Source organism: Falco punctatus, assembly GCF_963210335.1.
Source record: "Falco punctatus genome assembly, chromosome: 7".
NCBI classification, from domain to species: Eukaryota; Metazoa; Chordata; class Aves; order Falconiformes; family Falconidae; genus Falco; species Falco punctatus.
In genome coordinates, this window is record NC_137587.1 from 68,402,752 (window position 1) to 68,424,523 (window position 21,772).

Sequence of the window (21,772 nt, forward strand, 5' to 3'; positions counted from 1 at the left end):
TATCAATACCTACTTACAAGTATCTCTTTTTATCACTTGAGTTTTGGCCTGAACACAAGATGGAAATGTTGACGGCCAAGAAGATTCATGCCATCTTGTCTCAAAAATTTCTGTAAGGCTCGGGACGAACGTGAGAATAGCAAGCAAGGATGAGCATGCATCCATTGAAAAAAAGCAGTTCTCAGCTGAACTGCTGCTGCTTTGCCTTTCTAATGCCCACCACCACAAGCTCCTTGCCTTGCTGCAGGCTGCTCCTGAAGGGGACGCTCCAGTATGAGGAGACCAGGGTCTTCTGTTGCAGAGAAGGCGGAATGCTTGAACTAAAGAGCGTTCCTGAAGTGGGCTTTAAAGATGAGCTGCTAGCAGTTCAGTTGTTCAAAGGCATGTTATTTGCACGCGTAGCACCTAACTCTTGTCTCTTGCCTGTGAGATCCTTTCAGGTTGTCTTGTAACCCTGTTGCTTCGAAAGACAAACTTGCAGGGAACCAGGCTTTGTTAATTCCTCTGGTCCAGGATAATTTATTTGTAATTGTTTTAATTAGCAGCTTCCTTTTTGGATGCATTACACTCCACATATGTTGTGTATGCAACAACGTACACTGATGTTGATGCATATTTTTTTGCTGATGACTGAACTACAAAATGACCCTTCTGACTGCAGATTTGATCTGCACCGATTCCATTTGCAATGAAGTGTAGTTCATCTTGTAAGTCTTGCCTTAATTATCTCTTTACTGTATTCAAGAATGATGTTTAAATGAGTGAGAGATGACATAAAAGGCAGAGAGCTTTGTTTCACCTCACTTAACAACTACTTCAGATAAATGAAACCTTAGTCTAAACCCAGAGGATCAGGTAGCTACTTCTTGTAGCAGTCTTTTTAAACAGTAATGACCGTTGGGGGCATCTTAACCTAAACGAGTGCTTAGCATTACATCTTACCTAGGTCAATGGTCTCAGGTATCTGAGTTAAACTGTGTTACTGTAAATTAATGGAAAATGTAACTGCGCTTTGCTGAAAGATCAATGTCCAATAAAGGCTGCACAATCAAATCTTGTTGCAATGATTGAGATCCTTAATTGCCTTTCAAAGATAAGGTGGTAATCAACATAGGTTTAACTGATCTTTTTTACCAGTTCAATTACATGCTAATGACTACAGCCAAGTCAGGATCTTTAACTACTTATACTTATTAAATCTTATGTTTGTTGTGAAAAATTACTTAAGCCACACAATCGATAAAACCCAGGTCTTAATTACTATATTTCACTTTTACACCTTTTTGTATGTTTGACAAATGTTTCACTAGAGACTGTGTAGCACTAATGATAGCACACCAAGAAATACGATTTCTGTTATTGTCTCCTCCTCCACATTGTGATAACACATGGCTGGTTTTATGTTTCTTTTAATGAAGTTTTGTACTGCAGACATGTTCCAGGCAGCTCATTGTACTTAAATTTATCATTTTTACATATAATGGCACTCCTTTTAGCACTAGAAAGATACACTACTTGCTAACCTTCAGGTGGACAGTTTCAGCGTGAAGTTCTTAACTTTTTTCCCCAGTGTGAATTAATACTAGGTTTAGATGCTAGTAAGGATTGATATTCCCGATTGTTTATGATGAGTACACTCACGTTGTCTCAAAAATAAGTTGCTGTGCCCCCTTCTTGATCTCTTTTGCTTCCTTGGAGCAATATACAGTGCTTTTCTCATCTTCAGAGAAACCCAGAGCCACCTGACCTTTCATTGATTTAAGCAGAAGTTAGATCCATCCTCAACTTTGTTGACCTACTGTAACTGAGTGCATAGCAGCATTAGGTAGAATCTTGGGATTTTTTCTTTGTTTTTGCATATTTTTACTTTCTCTGCATGCAAAAGTTGGCAGGCATGAACAGATCTCAAGTTTCTCAAGACATGCAAGCTAAAGCAGCAGTATCTCCAGTTCAACCACAGAACTATCTCAAAGTGATGTATCTGTGCTTGTATGCAAGTCAAAGCTTCCAGGTGTGCTAGCTTAGGCTTGCCAAGCTCATTTGTGCTCAATGAACAGTAGGAATACTGAAAATCTGTAAAACGATGATTACATCAATAACCTCATCCTTAATTTCAGTCAATCATTTGCAAGAAATTGTCCTTTCTGAGCTCTTACAGGAAGGTACACTGCTATCAGCTAATTCACTTATTCAAAGGAGTTGCAATTTGGTAGCAGTTGGGAAGGAAGGCAAGTTAATTACTCATCAGCAGAGATAAAAGGTTTTTTTTAATTATTATTTTTCTTTAGCTGCTGAGGTTAAAGGAATTGGAGAAGGGAAGGATAACAATGATGTGGAACTTCTGTAGCTCTTACAGGACAATGGAGTTGAGGAAACATTCTCTGACAAACGTACTGAGTAAATGAAAGACTAGCAAAAATAGTTATGGTAGAATAGAAGGGGTGGAGTAGTGTTCGGATTGAGGCCATCAATTTAGTAGGAAGGATGTCTAGAACAGGACTGAGAATGAGCAAAAAAAGTCAGGTTTTAAGAAGCTGCTTGGCTCAGCCTGGTACTCTTCAGCTGTAAGTATTCTCAAACTATTGATAGTCCTGCCATTACTAATGCTTTCTGGAAAAGGACAGGAATGCCGAGTTCATTCTTGTAGCGCCCAAAAGTGTTACTGCGTTTTGTTGTGGAGAGGTTTAAAATTTTTGATGAAATAGAATTTATTGGCATCATTATGTAGGCAAGAAAACCAAAGTAGAAAAATGTGAGTTGACTAAATGGTCCCCTTCAAGAATCTAATCACAGTAAAAAGATCCTTGATGTCTAAATCTCTTTGCAAACTATAATTATAGGTCTCCCTGATGCACATTATTATTGAATGAAATTTAGGTATTTCTTAATAGTTGAATGCCCTTAGGCCTCTGGTGTAGACCAACTTTGGCTGAAACAAAGGAGATTCTGCTTCATATATTATTTACTTTGGCCATTTAATTTAAATTGGCTTTTCCTGTAAGTCCTTAATCATGTTTGCTACAGAAAAGCAAGCTGTTAATTCTGAGCATTTTCTTGATTTCATCTCAAAATATACATATTTCTGGAAGTAGATGTCACGTTATGCTTTCTTGGGCTGTAGTGTTCAGTTTAAATATACCTTAAAAAAAGCAAAGCGGCAGCTTTGGCATTACAGCAAGGGGAGTGTAGAATAAAAATTGTCACTAATATATTCCAAATTTATTTAAAAGATTTTTTTTCTTTTATTTCAAGAAAATAATAAGATGTTATTACTGTGTTTGCATTTAAGTCTTTTCAATGAAGCACGCGGGCAGTAGAACATGAAAATTTGCATTAATGATTGGGACACAGTGTCAGTTACTGACCTTTGTGAATTAGTAAGTGAATAAATGCAGCTGAAATAAAGAGGGCTAATGCATCACAAAGTATTTATTACTCATACATAAGTGTAGTTTAACCTTAATTATTTATGCTAATATGTCATAATGTTCTAGTAAATGCACTGTGATAGGTTTTTAGAAGGTAATGATATCCACGTAGCATGAAAGCTTTCTGCAGCAGACTGTAAGAGATCATAATTTTATTTGAGTTCAAGTTATAAATGATCCAAATTATTAACATTTTCAGTGATGAGGTTGTCTTACAGAAAACTCAAATATGTATCTGTTCAGCATTTTAAAAAAATACAGAGGAAACCACTAAGGTTTGAAATGATGGAATATGCTGTTATAATTTAGCCAGTTTGGATGCATTACGGTTGCTGTTTGCTTCCTAAGGTAGAATACATATGGATTAGAGTGATTTTTAATAGCAATTGCATCACTTTAAGCACAGTTTATGAGCCCTGTTCTAGTTCATTACAAAACCAATCTATTACTTTCAGTGATATTAATAATCCTAATAGAATTAAAACTGTAAAACATGATTAAAAGCAATCTTTCAGACAAAAAAGTCTGATCAGGGAAACTCTGAAGTTTAAAATGTAAACTTCTAAGTAGACCACCTTTAAAGAACACTTTAACTTTTTGACCAAGATTACAAAATACTACAAAGTTAAACCAATTTTTATTCTTACAAGAAGAAAATGCCATTAGATATGATTGTTATATGCTTAGTGATTCATGGGCCTGGTTACATACATGCTTTGTGATATATGAATTATTTAGTAAGAAAAATCACAATAATTTTGTTGTTACTCAAGAATTTATAGGTTGACAGAAAAACAATTATGCAGACCCTGAAGCTGGTCTGATGAGGGTACAGTAACATTAACAATACACAGCCGGTTTTGCTCAATCCAACTGGTATAGTTTACGTTGTAATTTTTCAGTAATTGTATATTATATCTAGCCTTTAAATATATATATATAAAACATTTTTGTAATCTGCTTTGCTTCAAAATACGTTCAAAATTTAAAGCAAGAACTAAACATTTAATAATTCATCCTAAGTCAAGTTTGCTGTTTCGTTTTTTTTTCAGTTCAAGAGGAGTTTGCTATGAGAAAGTTTTAAAAGATCTATTTGAGGCCAGATTCTGCTCCCACTGAATTGAAAGTAAGATCAGTTTATTTCCTGATATTTGATTGACAAATGGTCCTTTACCTCTTACTCTCGAGAGCCTGTGCACACTGTTTATGCCTGTTCAAGCCCTTGCAAAGTGACTGCAAGGGGTGCTGGGCAGGCACGGAAGGGAGACAGCTAGTTTTCTGCAAGTTGCAATGCAGGCTTTAAGTGATCTTAATCTATACATGTGTTGATCAAGCTGGTACACTTGGGTGATTCTTTCCTAGGAGAGACATTTTACAGAAGAGTATGTTTAGAAAGCCTGGACGCTGTTGACCTACTTTTTTCATAAGCCTAAGGGAACTCAGTTTGCTGCACTCAGTGGCAATCTGAAGATGTGGGAAGAAAAAAAATGTGAATTTCACCATAATAACGTTATTTTGTCAACACAGAAAGTTATGCATTAATCTCTTTGAAAAAAAAAAGACATGAAAATGTATGCTACTAAAGTGATCAGGTGCCATTTTCTTTAGGAAATGAAGAGTTTGTCCTTTGTTATTTATAATACCTATCTAGAAACTGGTACAGGGAAGAAGCAGAGATGCTAAGCTGAATTTAGTGAACCAAGGATTGGCATTTAAATTCTGATTCCTCAGTCTGTTTTTTATACTGTATCTGAATTACATGTAATTACAGCACTGGTAATACAGTATTCCAAAACATTTTTTAATAGTTAACATGTTGAATAACATTTAGGACATGTAGTTAACATGTTAACTATTTAGTCTGTTACATGGTGAATGCATGCTATTCCTATGTCATAGCTGGGCAAATTCTAGCAGTAGTGATGTTAAGATTTCCCAGAAGTGCTCAGTAGGAGCTATAATGAAAACACAGGACTTTCTGAGTCTGTCCTCAGTTTCCTTCCTGTGCCTCATGTCCTTCTATCCAATGGTCTGAGCACAGGACTAGGGGAAATTAGTTTTGGGTCCTAATGGTGGTTCTAGCGCATTTCAAGTCCTGATAGGGCCCAGTGCAACTGGCATCGTTTACCTGCTTTTGTTTCCACTGAATATTTACTGTGGGTATATTGTAAGGGTTATTATAAAAATAGCATGTATGTAAATAAAAGCTGTGTAAAGAGCGCTATGTGAGTTCAAAGCACTGCGTTTTTTCACCTGCATCAGCCTGATCCACTCCTGAGACTGAGCTCACACATCCCCCCACCAATGACAAGGAAAACCTCATAGATACAGGTCCTGGAACAGGAATATTCACGAACAGGGCCAGGGGAGTTGGCTCTTTCTTTCCTTCCTCTTCTTTTTATGAAGTTTTGGTAGAGGGACTCAAAACTTAATTATGTGATGTCTGTGATACTGAAAAGATAGAAAATGAGTTGTGTTAGATAACTTCCTTTGCAGTGGGAATTAGAGAAGGAAACAAGTCATATAACTTCCTTACTTTTTGAGGGCCTTGCAAATTACCATGATAACCATGTTCCAGGCTATCAGTGGGGGGACAGCATTTTTTCCATACCACTCACTGATACTCCTGTGAGATTCCGCATCATGGCAAATCTAATAATTTTAGTATTCTTCTGAGTCAGCATTCTGCTTTTCCTTGAAAACAAACATTTACTTTCTTTACGTGGCCATCTCCAGATCTCCTCTGTCCTCTCTAACCGCAATGGAAAGCAGCAGAGAGCAGTAGCAGACTGCAGTGAGACAGTTTTTCTTGCACTTGTAGCATAAAACCAGCCTGGAAGTCTGTGGCAGCGATGGGAGGATATTTCCCCAACACAAATAAAAATAGAGTTTATAGAAGTCATGAGCTTCACGATCCTGCTGTAATTAAAGAACTAAGATATTGTTTCTTTGCAGATTTTGAATGTTATTTCATTGTGGATAGACAATAACTTTGGATACGTAATTATAAATAGGAAATTATGCATATTTCTTGCTGACAGCATGTCATCTGGATTTAGTGGAGAAAATAAGACTGCTTAATTATTTTTTTTATATGGCTTTCTGGAATTCTTGAACTTCCTGTGTCAGAAACCTTTTAAGAGGAGTTACTTAGGGCAGTCAAATACTGAACTTTAAGAATATTTTATGATACATGTTAAAAAAATACCTGTGTTCTTGCTACACAGATTTTGCCCCAACATTGAGGAAAAATACAAAACCAGGTTTTGGTGAAGTTCTGTTCTCATAGCAGAAGTTCTCCAGGATGATAAAATAAATGTTAACTATCAAATATTGGTGTAGTTATGAGTGAAACGTTCTTAGGAACATGGGATTTAAAGAAATACGTGGCAAAACCAAACCCGTACCAAGGAACACGTGCTTGATGTGCTGTACTTCTTAAGATACAAAAAACCTTGGAGTTTGATTACAGCTGCATCAACACAAATCAGACCAGAGGATTACGGTTATGATTAGCCCTGGAAAAGCTACATAATATTTATGCAAATTTGGCAAATTGAGTTGGTTTTCCCCATAGTCTTGTAAATGAAAAAGACATTTTAGAAAAATTGCAGTTCTATAGAAATACTATGATTTTGTATCCTATTCTTTAAAATTTAATAGAAAATGAATCTGATTGAAATGAACCTGACTGAAAGGTATACAGGGACTGCAGGTAAAAGGTTCATTTGAACAGAAAGACGTCTGTGTGGGCAGCACCAATCCCTTAGATACTTAGGAGTTGGGGCTCTATTAATTTCTAGTGTAGGAACTAAATTATAAAGTTATTGAACAGAGAGAGAATTTCTCTCTGCTAATGGCCATTGAAAGGTCCTTTTTTTTCTAAAGCTCAAAGAAAGTACAATTCTAACATGAGGAAGCCTGAAGATGTTTCAGGAATTAAATATACCTTCCGTTTTCCCCCCCTCTAAATTGATAATATAACTCAAATTGCCCAGTTTTTCATATATGATAATGTGAGAGATTGTGATAAAACATACAGATCAATAGCCTACAATTGAGATAGATGTTCTACTCCCACTTTTACTGCGGAAAGTTTTGTGCCGCAGAGCTGTGCGGAGCGGAGAGACATCCCTTCAACTTTTGTTGGGCAAAAAGCTGCTTGCTTTTAAAAGCTGAGCGTAGCATATCATGGCTTGCAGTTGCGGAGGTGACAAAGGTGTCGTGCCCATGTGCAGAACTGCTGCTGAGGACACTGGTTGTAAGCTTCTAACAGGGGTATTTTTTTTTCGTCGGAGCTGTGCTTTGAGACACAGACTGCATTTTGAAACGGCCCGTTTTCAGAGGCAGTGCTGAACAGATGTGGAAAAACTCTCTGATGAAGGAGTTTTACCTGGACATCAGTGCGGGAGGTATTTAGCTGAGCGTTCTGTAATGCGGCACCAGGGCGAGGTTTGCGGTAGCTGTTGGCAGAGCTGCTGGCAGCATGGCGCTAGCGACGCCTGGACACCGCAGGCCCGCACCCAAGGGCCCACCTTACGGGTTTGCTTTGCTGGTGGGCACGAGGGCCTGCGGGCTGGGGGCTGCTGGAGGGGGTAACCCGAGGGCAAAAGCCCCCCCGAGTTCCTCAGGAATAGCTGTCGCTGGGGCAGGCTCCCGCTCGATACTCTGAATTTCGAAGCGCTGGGGACTTTCCACACTTTTTAATTAACGCGGGAGTCCGAACCAGACTCTGTTCGATTTGTTGTCTCAACAGTGTTGAAAGTAGCAGCATAACGGGGGGGACATAATTTATATCGCTGCTGGCGCGGCTCACTGCCCGCTGCCCGGGCCGCTCAGCGCCTCCTCCCCGCAACATGGCGCCGCCTCCCCTTCCTCCTCCTCCAGCCTTCCCTCCTCCCGGCCGCTGCGTTTTGGTTCCGGGGCAGCGAGTCCTTCCTGCGGGCGAGGCGGGGCGGTGCAGCCTCGGCCCGGCCCGGTTCGGCTCGGCTCGGCAGCCCCGCGGCCCGCCGCAGCATGTGAGCCCGGCGGGGCGGGGATGCTCTGGCTGCTCTGCGGCCCCTCCCGCGCCATGGAGAGCCAGGCGCTGGTCATCCGCATCAAGATCCCCGACGGCGGGGCCGTGGACTGGACCGTGCACTCCGCGCCGCAGCTGCTCTTCAGGGACGTGCTGGTGAGTCCCGCCGGGGGCGGGGGGACGCGGTGCCGCCCCCGGGGTCTGCGGGCTGCCCCGGGCGGGGGGGGGGGGGGGAGTGGTAACAAAAATCCCCCCTGGAAGGCGAAAGGTGGTTTTCTGAGGCGGTTGGGTCTTTTTTTTAAGGAATGGGCTTTTTGCTGCCTCGTGTCTGCGCCTGAAAGTTTTAGTGGGAAAGTGATTCTGGGGGAGGCTGAGGAAAATCCCAGCCCTGGGGCAGCGTCGGTGCCCCCCGGTGCTTTAGGGGGTCAGGGGGAGCCGAGCAGTGGCCCCAAGCCCACCGAAGGGTCGGCTGCTCCGAGGGTCAGCGTGCGGGAGGGCCAGGCGCGCAGCGTGCCCGCGCCTCTGCGCCCCGGCGTGCCGGGGGGGCACCGGGCATCACTGCGGGGGTTGTTCGGGAGTTCGGGCATCGGTGCCCCCCTGGCTGGGGCACGGGCACCGTGCGCTCTGCACGCGGGCTCGAGCTGCCCTTGCTTGTGACGATCTTGCCTGGTTTTCTGCCGTGGGTCTGCTGTGTCACCTTTGCCCTGAACAGCCCTCAACCCCTGCCTGCGTTATTGTCCCTGCTTCTGCACATCAAGTCTACAAGGATCCTCCGTTTACTCAGAAGTGGTAGTGGATATTTATCCCACTTACCATTTCTTCTCAGTTGCACCCTTAGCCCAAAGAAAAGCCTAATCGTTGCATGCAGCTCACGCTTACTTACTCCAGCGTGCCTTGACCTTCGTATGTAACACATCACTGCCAGAGACTCCATGTGCCACTAGTTCTCTAAAGAAAAATCTTTCCGTACCACAGATCATGTGCATACTTAATTTCTTCTGTTGTTATAAATGTTGGAGAGAGATTCTGCAAATTTCTTGAAATGTGCTGCATTTTAGTGAGAAGGCACACGGGAATTAAGGGGTTGATTTGATGCAAAATGTTCGACGTGGGGCCTGTGGAAGATTGCAGAGGTCACTGGAGTGGATGGCTCCAGATGTTCCAGGTTTCATTCTTCCTAACATTTAGCGTTATCCAAGACTTTCTATAGATGGAGGAGAGGGAGCAGAACTTTTGATGGATCGGTGCCATTTTTGGGAGGGGCAGTTTCCCCTTGGAGATTGCTGTGCGTTTCTAGCAGTTACACAGCAAGCTTGAGACAACCCACCCTACCCTTCAGAGACAAGTGGTGCAAAGCTGGGCCAGGTTTACTCCACATTCTGCTTCACGTTTCCTAGGGTTTTTTTTCCAAATAAAGTGATGACGCTTGGACTATCCTTTGGCATTTTAGAATTATTGGAAATTTAAGTTTGGTTGTATTTCTTAAAAGTAGAGAAATGTTGCCAGGTTGAAGGCATGGCTTTAGAAAACCATTTTGCTTCTTAGTTTTCACCCTTGTTGCTTCAGTGTAAAAGCAGCTGGGGGTGTGTGTGCCTTAAAATTGAACTGTGTAGTCTGTTTAACAAGTAGATTGAAGAAAGTGCCACTGAAATTTAAACTCTGTATGCAGTAGGAACCGGAGCCTATGGTTTACTACAGGGGTGCTGACCCTGTTTTTGTTTGGGACAGCAGTGAGGTATGGGACCTGTATCTAAAGCCAGAGAAGGCTTCAGGCAGCACAGCTGTAACTCAGTGGTTGGACCATATCTTACCTGTGAGGCTCTTCACCTGCAGTTTCTGTTGTAGCTCCAACAGTTGCTCCATCAGGTTGCTGCTGGGTCCAATGGATGCCTTTTCGACCTGAAGGTAAAATGAACTTGTGTGATCAGCTGTGATACAATACTAAAAGAAAGCATGCCTTTTGGAGCCAGCTCTCAAACAAGCTGAAGTACTGTAGTACAGTTGTTGGAGTAGCTCAAATAGGCTGTACCTGTATTGATTTATTAGTTTTATCAGGGCAAAGTACTGAACTCGGATCTAGAGTGAGATGCCCTGCTGCAAGTTTGAGTAATTTGCTCCAGCATGCTGAGGAGGGAGCCTGACAGAGCCCTTGACATCTGAAGTGCTTCTAAGAGTCATTATGGTCAATGTGCAACAGCAGGACCTTGAGGAGCAACCAAAATCACTGACACCTGCAGTAACCTCCAGTCATGTAGAAGTGATGCTTTCTGAGAGCTGTGGCCACGCTTAAGTGTGAAAGGGAGGAGAACGTGTCAGGCAAGTCTTCAGCTTGGCATGTCTCAGGACTCAGTTTTTCACTGCTAATGTTTAGGGAGGCAGTTACGTAGGGGATCTGTTATAGAATCAGCATGACAAATCAAGACAGAAGGACTGTGATATAACGGATCATACAGAGCATTCTACCTGCCGCTGGATGGGCAGTTCCTGTGATCAGCAAGCCTCGAGTTTGCTCACACAAATCATCCCCGCTCAAAGACCAAGAACTGCAGGTGGGCTTGGCTAATGCAGCGCTCATCTTGTTCTGCATTGCTGTTGAAGTCACTGAGAAAAGGGGTTTCTAATTCTTCCCCCTCCTCACCCAATTTGGATGCCCATCTTGTTTGTTTACAGCTGTCTAGTACATCTTCTGGACTTCGTAAAATGTATTTTTCTGGTTATGAGCAGGTTGAGCTTCCTGCTTCATAGGTGGTAGTTTCTCCAACCAGCAGGTGATGGTGGAGCATGACAAGACCATACGTTGCTGATTTTCTTACAAAATCTCAGTTTTTGCTGTTACGCTCACATTGATGATCATTGATGTTCTTCACAAATTTCTGTGATGTTTGTGTAGGAAGGTCTGTGTGTTGAGGCAGCCATGAAACCTTTGGTGATGTCCCGTGCCTGTGCTGTTGGCACTTCTGCGCCAGCAGGCACAGCTGCTGAGGCGGGGTGCGTGCCGGTACACAGTTGTTTCATGTAGCCCAGCAGAGCACTCTGGAGAACTGCACCAGGTGGGTGGCCGTGCGTGCTCTTGGCTCCCCTACATGGTGCAGGTTGAGACGACTGTTAACGGTATTTTTGAGAAGATGCAGCTGCTACAGATCACCTGTGGGTTGCTTCACCCAGCTTCTCTGCAGGTACAGGTCTGTCTCTGGCCTTCTGCACACTGAATTATTTCTACATATTGATAGAAGAATATGAACGGTTCCTGGGTTGAAATGTCCCAGCTCTTTGTCAAGTGGAAGTGGACAGGTGTCTGCATCAGGTCACTTCTGTGTTGGTGATGATAATTTTCAGTTACCCACTGTTAGGCTGTTGCATTGATGGTAGTGGTGACAGCAATATCTCTGTCCTACCTGGAAGTGTTGGGTTATGTATGGTGAGTCAGTAGGTGATGACACATCTCTTGTCATCAGTGGAAATCTCAGATGTGGGGATGACGGGTATTATGACAGTGTCAGTTGGGAGTGCATCTGTGCAGTAGTACCATTTGATGATTGTTGTTTTCATGTCAAAAACCCTCTCTTATGGACTGTGAAATCTTTACAAGTTTGATAAGGTCCGAACTGTCTCGAGGCCCTCATTTGTCTAACTGATTGTGTTTCAGGATGTGCCATCACAGGACACGCGTGCCTAATTTGTCTGGTCCCTACAGAAATTAAATGAAGTAAGGCTCCGTACACTAAAGTGTGGTAGATCTGGCACCACACGTAGCTGGGGAGGAGCCCCAAGTGTGGTGGGGACAGCAGGAGTAGGGCTGACCCAGTCTTCTGCTGTCCTTCAGCCTTCACTGTAATTTCCACTCACCTGGTAGGCAGTTACAGAGGGCTTATTTGTTAGAGTATCAATTAAAGTTAATGTGGAGAACTGAGATGTTCCCTGCTAAGGTAAATGACTGAATAGTAATAATCCAGTCAGACCCCACTGTTTCCCTTATTGTCCACGTCTCTCTAAATTGAAGATCCAGGACTGCAAGGTACCCCTTTCTTCTCAGCTCCTGCTGTGTGGGGAACAATCAAGATATGAATAATCCCTGTAGTTTGCCCTGTTCAGTACTGATCTGGCTCTGTGTGGTGCTGCCCAGAGCACAGCAGGCTCCAGCCTGCTCTGTGTACCTGCAGTCCAAGTGGTTTTGTGGGAAGTACTATCTTGCCTTGAACTGTAGAAGCACGTTTGCTAGCCAGTTCCAAAACCCAAGTGCGTAGCCCCAGGTCTCTAATCAGTGGGAACTAGGGGCTTGGGGGAGCCTGGAATTACCTGTGTAGTAAGGCTGTTGTTCCTCCTAAGGTAGGTCCCATGGTCCACTTTTTATTAAGAAAGCCCCATAAAATTGTCTTTGAGAACAGAAAGATATTTTTTTTTAACCTGATTTTTGTTAATTTAGCATCCTAGAAGTGTGTACAGCCTCATGAATACAAATGAGTGTAGCCTCGCAGCATTTCAGTCTGGCATGCAAGAGTATTTCCATCTTCCTTTTTCAGAGAAGAAGCTGCAGTAGAGTCACCAAATATCCTGTCCATAGACATAGAATAATCTGTTGGAGTCAGATGCTCAGTGCAGTGCCTTACACACTAAATGACATGTTTCTTAATTTTCAACTGCTCTAATACTGTCTCTTGGAGGAGCCTTTGACGGTACTAAACTGTGTAGCAGGTATTCCAACCTGAAAGCCTGATAGCTGCAGGTTGACGCTGGTGGTGGTTGGCCTTGATGCGGTAGGACGGTACCTGACCCATGGAAGTGGCAATGCTTGTATGCTTTAGGTTAGGCATTTGCTTGATTACTTTCCTAAACAAAGGTGCTAAGAGCTGTTCTTCATGATGTCACTTTAAATATGTTCTGTGTATATCAGCTTTGCAGACCTGTAAGTTACCAGTAAATAGATTTATTTTAAAGGCACCACTAAATGAATTACAATAAGCTTATTTTTTTCATCAGGCTGTCTAGATTCGTTTTCCCTGTGTCACTGGAGTATTTAAGCACTTGGTGTTAATTCAGGATAACTTCATGATGTTGTACTGAGATAAAACAAGTTTTAACTGAAGCAGCAGTGAGGGCCATGGTTTCAATATTTACGCTGTCATTTAAAGCAGTGTTTTCACATTTTCTGCTTTCTCGCCTGAGAGATAAGTGCTCCGCAGCTCTTCTAGAGAGCAGATTTGATGGAGTTCTTGTTTCAGCTGCTGTTCCCTGATTTTTCTCCTTGTTGTTAGAAGCTTTTCAGTTCTGTAAGATGGAATAGAAGCTATCATGTATGTGAGCCCACTTGAACCACGTCCACAAGTTGTAGTATATTATTGTTTGTGACCTCTGTTGTGATAGTAGAAAACCATCACACACACATAATCTGTTGAAATTTAGAGTAAACCTTTAAGCTTGGGTCACTGGGAGGTCTGCTGAATGTTTGAGGATGGAAGTCTTATGTAACTGATGAAAATACTACCATAACAACAGAGTAATGGTGTAATTTCCACCCCCACCCCCCGCTCTCTGCAAGGCTAGTTTTTCTCAGATGTGTTGGTTTCGTAGAAATACTGAAAGTTGATCGGAGCAAAGTTTTTTTGTGGCAGTTGGTAGGGTTTTCAACTTTATTTAGTATAAGGCAGTTACGGTGTGTAGTTCAGAAATTCATGTACTTGGTTGTTACTCATTTGAAAGAAGTCCTGATATATAGAACAAGTTATTCTGAGAATGTGTACGTACATATTAAAAAAATCTGTTATCACTGTTTTAGTGCTGTCACAGCTTTGGGAGTCTTGGAGCTTTCCTAGCAGACATTTGAAGCTGTTGGAACTGTCCTCGAGTGCCATCCTTACACATCTCTTAAATACGGTTTTTAAATACCCCAGAACTAGGGTCCTTTTCTGATAACAATTTTAAAATCCCTTTCATGGAAGCATCTGTGTGCCCACATAAGAACTTTTTACAAGTGGCTTAATTCTAACACAATTAAAGTGTTTTTGCTGAGGAATTTTCGACGTTTAAATGGATTTAGAAATAATTAGTTAACAGCACAGTCTTCTGTTTAGGTAAGACTTTACAGCTTGGCTGGCTTTTGACAGAGGACTGACAGCTGTCAAACCCTGTAGAAGTATTTAAATGGGAGAATTTTTGTTAACATGACAATGTTTTGGGTTAGGGGTTTGGTTTTTTCCTTTTGTTTTGCTCCACAAATTTACAATCTCCATAATTAAGCAAGCTGTATTGCAAATCTTTTGTATACAGTTAATAGTTTAAATTACATACTATTGATTTATTTTAACATTTAAAATGAAAAGGCAACATGAGAAAGTTTTAGAAATACTATTTGCTTCGGTTAAGCTCTGTGGAAATCTTCAGGTTGCTTGGCCGCTTTCTCATTGTATTGTGTCTCTTTAACATTGCACAGAATGTTTAATTTCCGATGTTTAGACTAAATGAAAAAATAGAGAAATCAAAAGTGACAAGACAGTGATCGCTAAAGCTTTGAAATGGGGAGAGAAGGGGTGCTTAGCACCCCGAGATGCTCACAGTGTATGTACTACCATAAATATTGTTGTTCATTAATTTCTAATCACTTCGTGACACTGTCAGTGGAGAGACGGCGTGACATGAGAAATCAGGCAGCAGGAAGGAAAAAGCCATGCTGTGCATTTATGCCGTGCCCTGACATGACATATTGCAGCCTCACAAAGGCTGACAACAGCACATACACTGGGAGGCCAGGATGACTTCAGTCTGAGCAGCTATTTTTCACTGAATTTTGAGTTAATGCTGTATGTAAAGGCTAAAAAAAAAAATAATTCAAAAATGTTCTCAGTTTAGTTTAGTTGTAGAGGAAAGACTTGTATTAGCAAAAAATAACAGAGAGATGTAACACTTGGATGTTTCTGGTATATTCTGTGATGGGCTTGTGTAGGCGAGTTGCACATCCCTTAGGAAAGGGATTGCGTGGTATTGTCGTAACGGCGAGGCTGGAGGTTGCCTTCCAGGTTGGTGCGTTCACTTCTTCGGGTATTTTAACCTTACTTCCTTCAGGGCAGCCGATGTATTTGCATCCCTCTACCAAGTTTTGAAGAAGTTTAAATTCTAATTAAGAATGACTAAGAGCCCTCCAAACTTTCTGGCTTGCGTGGAGTGGAGAGCATCTTGAGACACAGCACTGCTTTCCGAGGCAGCAGCAGGCAGCTCGACGTGGCTGCTGGGTCCCACCGCTTTCCCGGGCAGTTGCGGAGTGAAAGCAACAAAAAATTTGTTCAGGCTCACAGCTACTGTTTTAATTCATGATGGCAGCCCTAAACCCATTCGGAGCTGTCTCTTACCCTGTTGTTCCTGAGCTGCAGGCAGGGCAGGAGATGGAGCTGTGTGAGGAGGTTACATTGCAGTGGGAGAGAGGACCAGGGCAGTTTTTCAGAAGCAAAGAGGAGGAATCAGGGTGATATAAGCAGGACTGAAAGAGAAAACGTGCTTTCTTAAGTAAAAAAGCCATTCATAAACCTCTTTTTATGACTGCGATGAGTTAGATGTACATTTTTCTATAACCTACAGACAAAATCGATTCTTTAAACTGCAAGAACAGACCACACTGACCTGTTTGCAATTATGATTGAGTTATTTGAAAAGAAAACAGTTTTCCTCAAGGTAACGTGGCGATGAAGAAGAGTGCTGTGGCTTGTACTGATTTGTGTTGTGTGCTAAAAAGTTTGTAATTTTGGGGCAGTGGTGAGTAGCAGGTCTTTAAGTCTACAGCGTGCAGCTGGGGAGTCATTAAGATGATTTAGAGTAAATCATCTCAGGCATTTCCCATTTGATATATTAGCTAATTCTTCTTTATATTTTAGGATGTCATCGGTCAAGTTTTGCCAGATGCAACGACAACAGCATTTGAGTGTAAGTATGACTTGTATAAACTGTCTCTTTTGTCACATTATAGGGCTGTCATTTATTTAAATAAATAATGTTTACGTTCATTATATGTTACGGTTAAACATTTATGCATTAATGCAAGTTTAATGATGATACTGAACTAAGCAATATTTTATTATTTAATCACATCTTGAATGAGCATATTTCTACAATATAGCTTTAATTACCAGCATGACCTTACCGTGCTCTTACTCCTCACTGCAATTATATTGCTGGAATTAAATGAAAAGTATAAAGTACCTGTAGGTCTTAAGTTTAAAATTTTAATCCTCCATTGGAAGAAACCAAAAGAGCAGCAGCCTTTACAGAAATACGGTACAACATACGGACTTTGTACCAAATATAGCAGCGTTAGAAATTAATGTTTCCTTTCACTGGAACAAATGTCTGTTTTTTGCTGGAAGGACTGCTGCGTTTTTATTTTTTCCTTTTTTCCTTCTGCTGGGCTGAAGCTAAATACAACACCTTCTCTGTCTCCTGTGCAAGAGCAGGAGGTGTCAGTAGTTATTCAGCTTCAGCTCCTGGAAGAGGTACGAGAGCTGCAGGAAAATGACACCTGGGTAGACTTGGGCAGCAGTAATAACTTCTGAAAGGCCGTGTGCATCTGGTTGAGAAGCTGGGAAAAACAGCTTCTGTGTAGGGTCTGAGAAAGCTGTCTGTTGGCGTTGTCAATCAGGACACTTGCACCTCATGAAGGTGGTTGTATGATGCATTTGCCGAGTTAGGAAAGCTCTCGGTGAATATTTTAGTGCAGATTTGGGCCTATATCTGCAATTATCTATTTCAGCTCTATTCTTTGAAGCCTGTTCTTATTTTATGAGCCATACCAGGGGTTTTTTCCTGTCTGGAGAGCAATAAGCTACAAAGGGGAGTCAAACAGCTGTGTCTTAGGGGGTAAGATACTGAGCTAGAGTTTCCGTCCAAGTGAAGAGAGCTCCTGCTATTCCCTTTTAATGTTTATTATTATTATTATTTTCTATGTAAATCTGTGTTCTCCTTTGATAGAGATGAAATAGCAAGAGAGAGCTGGAGGGGATTAGAAGTGTTATATGAGTAAGGTAGTGATGCTGAAGGTGAGAGAACAGCTACAAGAAGATAGGACCTGGCCTTGCGTTCTTATTAGCATTTCTCCCCTTTTTAGAGCTTTATGGATAATTCTGTGTGTAGATAATCAAAGGAAATATTGTTCTATGGTTCTTCAAGTGCTGTTTAGTGCTTTTAATCTTTCTTTTCATATGCTTGTGTTTTCCCCTCCTAAACCGCCAGAAACCTGAAAATGGAGATTATAAGTGTTATTTCTCTGTAGCCTCGATATTTCTTCTGCCTTGCTTTTTAAAACAAGACTTTCTACAGAGACCTGAGCAAAATCAGGCTTCAGACCTTGCCATTATTTTTTTTTATGATATGTTAATATTTCTTTTGCATACCTCCCACATCACACATTAGCTTTGTTTGAACTTCATGCACCAGTAGCAGTCGCTGCAATCAGGGCAGTAGCCCATATTAATGGTACCATGTGTAGAACTTTCCTCGAAATACTTATTTCATTGTGTCTTCTAACATCTGCTTCTGTGCTTTCAGTTCATGTCTCTAGTCTGTCATTTACATCTGCACAAAACCATTTCCCCTGCCATTTAACTGGCATCTAAAATATGTTATGTATATTGATGTGCGATTTTTCTGGTTACTTTTTCCATATCAAATGCCTAGATTTTACCAGCTTAAGCTTCGTTCTCACCTGCTTCATTGCTTCTTCGGATGTGGATAATTGCCATCCAGTGCAGGCTCCTCTACTGTTTGTTTAGTTATTGTTATCTACAGCGTACCATCCATTGCGGCTCCTACCTGGGGCTGCACTTCTCCTACTGTTGGACCTTTATGTGGATTTCACTGTTGTATTACACATCGCTAAAAATAAAATCACTAACAACATATGGCCTGTTATGATCCTTTTATCCAAACTCTGCCATTTTGTATATTTGTGACACACTGCAGATTTTGTGAAGATTGCTTCATAATATTTGTTTACCATCTGCTGCACTCTATTTGGTATCTTGTGAGGATTTCTTCCTCCATTTTAAGTGACATTAGCAAAATCCAGCCAGTACGTAGGATTTTTTGGTTCTACTTTTGCTTCCCTAATGTGCTGGAAAATCGTATTGCTGTGCTCTAGGCAAGCAGAGAAGCCTGGAAATCTTTCTGAACCCATGTGTCACATTGAGCTAGTTTTTGGGCTGTGCCCACTTAAATGTCATGGTAGGGTGGCAAAGGATCTCTGCACAGATATGAGATGTATTTTCTTCTGGGTTTACACTTTACAAGCATTGCCTGGCTCTTTTAGATTTGGCTTTTTTAATGCCAGGTAACATTTTCTGCCTTTTCATCAACATGTTTTTAATTTATTCTCTTTGTACCACCATTAGGAATTTTGCAGTTCTGAGAACCTTGGAGTTAATTTCTTAATCATTGAAAATGAATGATGTGTGATTGTTACAAATGTCTTGCAAGTGGACTGTAAGAATTTTCCACTTTTTTTTTTTCGTGGTCCCAGCTCAGTCTGTTCCCTCAAGCCAGGCCTGTTTAACAGCTTCTGTCTCCATGTATTCATCTCCCTCTGTCATGTTTCCCCTCCTCTGCGTTTTACTCTGATCCCTTCTTGTTGATGCATGGCGTGCATTGTGTTCACTATTCCAACAGCTGCTTCTTCAGCCTTTCTTACTCTGTTACACACTGCGACTAGGACTTGGGCTTTGGCCAGGTAGCAGTTTTACAACTCCTCCTCCTTTCTGCCTAAAATGTTTCCAGGCAAGGAAGCATTCAGTTTCAACTCACTAACTCTTCTTAATCTTTTCATCATTCATGACTTGCTGCAGGCTGGTAACCCTAGCAAGCAGTTTTAGCAATTTGGCAGTTCAGCAGTTAAATTTCCATGAGACAAGGCTCTTGTAGGACATAGCTGTGCTATCTAGTTCCTCCTCTTCCAGCTTCCAGGTTTCCAGTGTCCCACAGCTCTCTGCCAGTACATTTTTCAAGTGTAATTCTGAGGTTTTTGTGTTACTTTTTTTCCTTTCTTACCTGTCTCATGTTGTTTTGCTCTGTCTTCTGCATTGCTTTGCTCTTTCCTTGTTACAGCCTCAGAATTACCTGCTAGGTTTTCAGAGGCAAAACGAGCAAACTCCTTTTTTCGGGTAATTTTGATTTGTTGACTTCAGATCTCTTCCCAGATTCTTGTATGTAACTAGGAGCAAGAGTGAGTATTCATCCAGGGACATAATGGCACTTTTTATGTTGATGTGATATGCAGGGGCTGTGATTGCAGAGAGCTCCCGTCTAACTGATTTGGAGCACATCTGTAGAGATGGGGACGGACAGGCAGACTGCCCCAGCCTCTGCTCTGGTCCCAAAGCCATGTAAATGCACTCGCTCATCTCCATGTCCTCACCCTTTGGTATTTAACAGGTGTTTGTAATATGGGGGGGAGGGGTGTTGCTTCTTGATTTCCCAGTGCAGGTTAGCTTGGGCAGAGTGCTTTTCTTTTGTAGCCGTATGGCTTTCTGACGGGCTTGCTTGCGGCTTGGAGCCTGGGCAGAATTGTTCTGGTCTGTCTGTCCTCATGTGTGTGTACGTGTCCTGACACGGTGAGCTCCATCAGCTTTCAGGAAGAGGTGGGTGTCTCAGGCCTTTTAAATATCCCAACTGAAATGGGCCTTCATGGCTGAAATTCCCCGCAGTAAATGTTTTCTGGCCAAAAAAGTGTGCAAATTTGACAGCTGTTCTTTGGTATCAGTTTGATGTTTCTTGTTTTATTTTCAAAGAACTTCCTGTCCAAAGGAAAAAAAAAAAACAAATGTAACACTGGGCTGTATACCAATGGGCTTTGCTTTTGGGTTTTTTCGTTGGTTTTTAATAAGTATCTATACAAGATATTTAATTTGCAGCAGGCAAAAATTGGAGACAGATCATTAACCCCTCCCTTCTCCCCCAAAGCTAGAGCAATAAAAATAAATTAACATTTTCTAACTGATTTGGAGGGGAGGGGTCTTTCCATTCCTCTGGTGACTGGTGCAGGTCTCCCGTCGGTGAAAGTGTATGAGCTTTTCATGAGGACCGGTGCAGGAGTGGACAGGGTGGACACTGCTCCCATCGGAGTGAAGGAACAGCATGGGGTGTCTCAGCGACTGCTGCATGGGATGTTGGAGCGTGTTGTTGCACCAGCTGGTGCTAATGTGGGGGGATTGAGCCCCCCTGGTAAATCTGCACCTGTTGAATCCCGCCATATGTCTTTGGAAAGTCTATTCCTCCTTCAGATCTTCATATTAATAATTCTTTCTGAATGCTTTGCTCTGCTGGAGCCTTTCCGAATCTCGCTCCCTTTCCTCTGGTTCGGTCTCTACAGCAGCCTCTTCCCTTTCACCAGACATGCCTTTTCTGTGCGATTGTGGCAGTGCCTGAGCCATCGTCACGAAACCGTGATCTCCTGATGCTGCTGCTCCTGCCTTCTGCTTCCCCTTTGCCCGCAGTTGCACTATGAACAAAAACTCAACTGGTTTTGCTCGTTCACGAACTTTATCTAAATTTCTCTGTATAAGCACTGCAGATGTGTGTCCACTTAGAAGTTACCATTTTTAAGTCAGTGTTGCTGTGTCATGAAGAAGCAGAGATGCCCATGCATTTCTAACGGGCATGGGGGCACAGGGGTGGGAGGAACTTGACACAGGGCAGGTGAGTTGAGGTGGGGTTGACAGTAAGACCAGAAGTTTTTAGTGGGAGGAAGAGGAAGACTTTTTATTATCATTATTATTATTATTATTTTAATTTCTAGTAATTCTGATGAAAGAAGCTGGCAAAACTTAAATCCATCTGGGAGGATTGAAGCACACTTGGAAACTTTACTTTCTGTTTGCTTAGTACCTTGATGGGTTTCAGCAAGGGGAATTGCAGCCTGTGTAAAGTGTTTGGCTTCTGGAGAGATTCTGGCAGTAAAATCTGTTGAGACCAAAGTTTTGAGCACTTTGTTCATGCCCCCTTTTTAGATGTAATTCTGGTCTTTGTTAATTAATGTTTGGAGTTGTTAAACATTATTATTTTAGAGTATCTTGTTACTTGTGTAGTTGGCTTATACATTCTTAGTATTTTTGTTTGCTTCTAAACGTCCAAGTAAAAACCTTACATACTAAAATTGTAAATATCCTTCTCCCATTGTTCATGAATGTATTACATTTCTTTGTTAGATGAAGATGAGGATGGTGATCGGATTACAGTCAGAAGCGATGAAGAAATGAAAGCCATGCTATCCTATGTAGGTATAGTATAACGAATGCTGGTATTTTCCATGTTGATCAGTTTCTGTATTTTTGTTTCTATCAATGTGTTAAGGTAAGCT

The 21,772-nt window shown here is 41.7% G+C and overlaps 1 protein-coding gene across 4 annotated transcripts in view; it reads left to right on the plus strand.

The window, feature by feature from the left end:
- Positions 1-8,336: 8,336 nt before the first annotated feature.
- The window catches only part of MAP2K5 (mitogen-activated protein kinase kinase 5), a 140,109-nt gene continuing 126,673 nt past the window's right edge, over positions 8,337-21,772 (plus strand). For 2 of the 4 annotated variants that reach the window (XM_080396972.1, XM_080396973.1), the window contains exons 1-3: positions 8,337-8,601; positions 16,305-16,353; positions 21,621-21,688. In XM_080396972.1, coding sequence (XP_080253098.1) covers positions 8,467-8,601; positions 16,305-16,353; positions 21,621-21,688 — 252 coding nt within the window. In that variant the 5' untranslated portion in view covers positions 8,337-8,466. The remainder of the gene's footprint in view (positions 8,602-16,304; positions 16,354-21,620; positions 21,689-21,772) is intronic. The other 2 variants (XM_080396970.1, XM_080396971.1) reach the window with 1 other exon arrangement.